At 60.2% G+C, this 5,486-nt stretch overlaps 1 protein-coding gene across 1 annotated transcript in view; it reads right to left on the bottom strand.

Moving 5' to 3' along the window:
* Positions 1-5,478, bottom strand: part of LHX4 (LIM homeobox 4) — a 49,640-nt gene extending 44,162 nt beyond the window's left edge. Inside the window, exon 1 of the mRNA XM_008572942.1 lies at positions 5,251-5,478. Within this exon, the coding sequence (XP_008571164.1) occupies positions 5,251-5,323 (73 nt within the window). The 5' untranslated portion in view covers positions 5,324-5,478. The remainder of the gene's footprint in view (positions 1-5,250) is intronic.
* Between the last annotated feature and the right edge of the window lie 8 nt (positions 5,479-5,486).

Below are 5,486 nucleotides of genomic sequence, written 5' to 3'. Positions count from 1 at the left end.
GCAGCCCCGCTGGCCGCCTCCCCGCCCGAGGAGGAGGAGCAGCTCCCACAATGAGGGCACCGCTCTCCAAGGGTTAAAAAGTCACGGAAAGGCTCGTGCCCCCGTGGTCGGGTTCAATGCTGTCTTTCCAAATGCCTGCCGCGAAATGGCACGCGGAGGGAGAGAGCTTTCAGCCTGGCCTCCTCTTGCCGGCCGCGCCCCTCTTCGCTAAAAGGTCCCTGCCACCGCGCTAAATGGCAGGAAACGGGTCCCAGGCTTGGTCAATCCCAGCTCAGTCGGACCTCAGGACTGCTCGGGAAAATAACCCGGAAAAAAGTAACGTGCGCAACGCGCTGGGTGGATAGAGGGAAAGGGCCGGGGCGCAGGGACGCCGAATGCAGCCCGCGGTGCACACGGAGGCGGTCCCCTCCTTGCCCTCTCCCCGGTTGCGACGTCCCCCGGGGCTGCTGGTCGCGGTGAGCGCACAGCCGACCATCCCCGATGGGCGACCCTGTTCACATCCGCCTGCTCGGGTGAGGCCCCCAAAACCCGGGACACGCGTCGAGGGAGCGCCCAGGAGCCTGCGACGCCCGCTGGTGTGCAGCAAACGCTCGTCGAAGGAACGCTTCGTCTGTTCCCTGGGCCACCCAGGCCGGCGCCTGCCCCCGGGGCGGAGGAACCGTGCCCGGGTCGCGGCGAGGTCATGCAGGTCGCGCTCCCAGACCTTCGCCCCTCACCCGCTCCACCTGCCTGCTCAGTGTCCTCTGGAAACTGCTAATTCCGCACCCTAAGCGCCCTGGGACCCCGGCTTCCCAAGCTTACCCCTCCCTCACCGCCCTTCAATCGAGGCTGTGGAAAGGACAGCGCCCGCGGCCGCCAGCTGTCCCAAGCGAGGCGCCGCCGCGGTCCCCGGTTTCTCCAAATTCCCTTCTGGGAGGTGCATAACTCTGGCCGCGGGCTGCGACGGAACCCTAGAGGTCAGGAAATCCGAGCCCCCAACCCACCAGGCCGGAACCAAACGGCGGGGATAGCCGGCCTGAACGTTAAACATTGGCTTGCGCCGCAGAATATGTGTGTGATGCAGGGACGCCCCGGGCTGCTGTCTGAATTTCCCTATTGGAACCCGATAAACCTCTCTCATGTACATGTACACACGTACGTATGTATGCGTGTGTGTATATATATGTATATATGTGTGTCTATATAGTGTGTGTGCACGCGCGTGTGTGTATAGTGTGTGCGTGTGTGTGCGCGCGTGTGTATAGTGTGTGTGTGTGTGCGTGCGTGTGTGTATAGTGTGCGTGTGTGTGTGTGCGCGTGTGTATAGTGTGCGTGTATGTAGTATGTGTGCGCGCGTGTGCGTGTGTAGTGTGTGCGCGCGCGTGTGTAGTGTGTGTGTGCGTGTGTAGTGTGCGCGTGTGTGTGTGCGTGTGTAGTGTGTGTGCGCGCGTGTGTAGTGTGTGTGCGTGTGTAGTGTGTGCGCGCGTGTGTAGTGTGTGTGTGCGTGTGTGTGTGCGTGCGTGTATAGTGTGTGTGCGTGTGTGTGTGCGTGTCCGTGTGTGTTTCCTCGCACCACGACACAAGGCAGCAATAGAAAGCAAGACGAACAACCCTAGAATTTGAGACAACTCCTGGCCTGGGAAATGAGTCCGTTCCACCCGCTAAGAAATGGCCAGCAAGATGAACTATAAATACCCCCGGGGTCTAGGATTCGTGATCGCGCCCTTCGTTGGGAGATTTACCCCTACGCATCCCGTAGGAGCCCAGGCAGGGAAGAAGGGGTGGTGGGCGTCCCAGAGAAGCCTTTCACCCAGATCCTACCAAATACAAAATAAAATACCTTTTCCTCACAGCTTTGGGGTTCGCAAGGGCTTTGCAGCAAGAGACACTTTAGGAGACAAGGAAGGGGGACTGGAGACACCTGAGCCTGCTTTCCATTTGCCACCCCAGCCTGAACCCGGGGGGTCTTTCCTACTCCCGCGGGGGTTGTCCCACTCTCCAGCCAGCAATCCGAGGGCCGCCGGTATCCGTCGTCCTTTCCCTCGGTGCCCGGGAAGACAGCGTGGAAGATGGGTCAAAACCGAAGGCACGGTGCAGATAAAACGCCCACCTTCGTATATATTCTGCACCTTTCCGGGTCTTCTTAGCCGGCGACAGGGGCCAGCAGGACCCAGATACGTGGAGGGAACTGCTAAGTGCCTGTAAGAGAGTTTCGGAGGGGGCTCCAAAACTGCCCCGGAGCCGGGCGCTGTAAGGACTCGGACCTCGGCGTCCCTACAGCCCCGAAGGAGGGGGCGCAGGCGACCCGGACAGAGACAGGCGGGAGAGAAAGAGACACCCGCGACCCAGAATCGCCGTGGGCCTAGTAGCTGGGACCCGCCGGCTTAGGATGAGGTCCTATTCTGAACCCATCACCCTGCCCCCAAAAGACACCGAACCCTTTCAAAAGGGCCCTTGACCCACGCTGGAAGGGACCCCCTGGCGCAGCCTCCTTCAGCCAGGGCGCTCCAGCCACACGGAGCAAAGAGCTGGCGTTTGGAGTTCTTGGAAAGACAATGAGTCAGGCGGGAGCTGAGCTGCACCTGCCGACCAACCCGAAATGTAAGGACAGACTCTACTGTCCCCCCCGGATGGCTCTTAGGATAGCTCCCAGCCTCCTCCCGCCCGATTCTACCCGAGCTCCGAGCTCCAGGGCGACGACCCTCGAGTCCCCGCCGGGGCCGCGTGACCTCCGCCTGCACCAGCAGCGCGACGGCGCTAACGACCAGTGTGCCCGGGAGCCTGCGGTGGCGGGGAGCGGGTGCTAGAGTGGTGAGAAGCCAGGCAGAGTCGTGGGTCGAGAAATTTACATTATTTGATAGTTTTCTTGAAAGGAATGAACCTCACCCATCCCCAAACAAGCGAAAGCATATTCCGACTGCCGCTGAGATAAACCGGATTTAAACTCCTCCTTCTAAAGCTCCCTTAGAGGCGAGGGCACCAGAGGCATCGAGGGTGGGGCCTCCCTCCTGCGCCCCCAAATACTTCATTTGTGGTGGCTCAGGATGATGAAGAAGTTGAACATGTCGGTGTTGGGGGCGGGGGGCAAACCTTCTAGTTGGCAGGTTGGAGGGATCCCTGTGGGAGAGCCTTTCTGCTGTCTGCCCCCTCCAGGTTCTGAGAGCCCAGGGCCCTGGGATACCTTCTCCCTCCCCGAGGCTGAAGGGTGTGTCCCCGTCCCCACCTCCCGCGAGTTCTTAAGGATCTGGTCCCCATGTCCCAGGAAAGAGAATTGTGTATACGTGGGTGAGGGGACCACAACCCACCTATCCCCTGGTCCCAGCACCAGGAGCTTTATAGCCAGAGGCCAGATCTGCAGCAATGGAGGATACAATCCACACACATAAAAACTTAAAATTTTCTTTAAAAAGCTGGACCCCGAAGTCCTCAGGGATTGGGCCCCTCAGTTTTGGTCGGTGCCTCCACCCCCTCTTGGTTTGGCACTTCCTCATTGAGCCACTCTGGGGTGAGAATTCCTTTCTCTACCTCATTAACTTTTCCACAGTCTAAACCCAGACTTAGAGCCCTGGCAAACTGGAGCTCTGAAGGCGAGTTCTGAGCATTTTAGGAAAGCGAGTTCCTGACGTCGGACATCAAAGTCGTCGCTGAGCCAGAGAAACAAAAAGTGAGACAATTCTAGAGTGTCGCACATCCCAAGAAAGGCCTTCAGAGCAGAGCCCAGCTTCTTTCGTTGCGGTCCCAACAGACAGGCCACCAACAGACCGCAGCCAATACAACACAGACGAACTGAGTACCAAGGACAAGAGACACACACGTGCACCCGTCCCCCAGTCACACGCCCCTCACTCGCACAGAGCTACAAGCAGCTCAAGGACTCGGAGCCCTCAGCTATGGTTTGTGCAGGGCCTGGGAACCCACTCTGTCCCTGCCTGTGGGGGGAGCAGTGAACCTGCAGAGCCTTCTACGGAAACAGCCGTAAACTCCCCAAGACACAGCACAGACGTGGAACTGTTTGCCACCAGTCCACACAAAACACAAAGAACAATTGTAGGATACAGTCAAGAAACAACCTACTAGGCTTGAATGATAGGCTTTCCTCTCGTAGTCTCCTCTGAAAAACTTCCCAGGGAAGCTCGGGGCATGCGCTCAGCAGCCCTGGGACAGAAACCCTGCGATGGAGAGCCGGGGCGCAGGAGGGCGCGCTCGTGCGCCCTAGTTCGCAGGTAGTCACTGCCTCAGGGTGAGCAGGCCCTTATTTAAAATCAACCCCGAGAGGACTTAGCTACCCTACCACTAAAAAAGTCGCGGGCGGAAGTACAACCGTTTGGCAAATGGAGTGAGTGGACCCTTAATCTGTCCACGGTGCCCAGGGAGCCCTGCTAAGCACCTGAGCCGGCGGGGCAGGACGCGCGCGCGAGACGTTCGGGCACCTGTTCGGCTACGCACGGATTCTGTTGCGGGCTCTCCCTTCGGGAAAATCTCTGCGCGCGCACAAAGAGATCCACACAGAGACCCTGGGGGTAGTCCCGTCCCGAGCTCGCGCTGTCTTGCTAATTTCGGGCGCGCGAAGAAAGCCGACGGACGAGCAAAGCACCCCCACACCCCAGTCTCTCCCCCCGCAAATCCGAGCCACCCTGAGCGCCAGCCCTCCTGCGCGCAGAGGCTGAGCCCCGCGTTCACCACTTCGTCCCGGGGCTTCTGCCTCCCTGCGTTCCTCGGCTAGCTGGAACGCGGCAAGCGGATTCCCTCACTAGGAGCAGTCGGTCCCTGGCGCGCACGCCGGGAGCGCGGGCCGCGGGGACAGAGCGTGTGGCCGCGTCTTCCGCGCCGCCAGCCCCAGGGGCGGGGGACGCGCTCTCCAACTTCCCGCCAGCTGGGGTGAAGTTGCACTAGCGGTCCTGCGAGCTTTGATGATATGGGGGAATCACCCTCGCCCTCCGTCCGGGCCTGCAGCTTGTACCCCTAGTGCCCCCAAACAGCACTCTCTCCAGCGTTCCCAGAAAAGCTAGGGGCTGGAGTTGCGGGGTTCCGTGCCCTTGGTTCTCCTCAAGCATGATCCGGAAGCTTTCACATTCGGCCCCAAACAGCGAAGAGCCAGGCCCTTCGAACCCACTTTGGCCAGTACCCCTGCCCTGTGACCGCGTCTGAGCCCCGGCCACCAGCCCTCCGGCCAGGGCCACGAGCAGCGTCCGGCCCTCCCCGCACCGGCTGAGTCTGCTTGTTAACTGTCTTGCTACCAAATTAAATCAGCGAGAAAGGGGGGTGTCTTACGTTGCATCGGCACACCGAGCATCTCCGGGAGCCCCTTGACAGTCCCCTCCGCGGGGACAGCCGCGCTCTGCATCGTCTCGGAGCTAGAGCCAGCGAGTCGCAGTCTACGGAGATCTCTCGCGCTCTAGCTCTAGCTGAATTCAGGAATTTGAAAATAATAATGAAAGCCCCAACCAGGCCGCTGAAGCCACCGTGGAAGCCGGGCCCTCGGCCTCTCCGGAGGACTCCCCCCGCCA

This window comes from Galeopterus variegatus, unplaced genomic scaffold, assembly GCF_000696425.1.
Source record: "Galeopterus variegatus unplaced genomic scaffold, G_variegatus-3.0.2 Scaffold850, whole genome shotgun sequence".
NCBI classification, from domain to species: Eukaryota; Metazoa; Chordata; class Mammalia; order Dermoptera; family Cynocephalidae; genus Galeopterus; species Galeopterus variegatus.
This window is presented reverse-complemented; position numbering and strand designations above follow the sequence as displayed.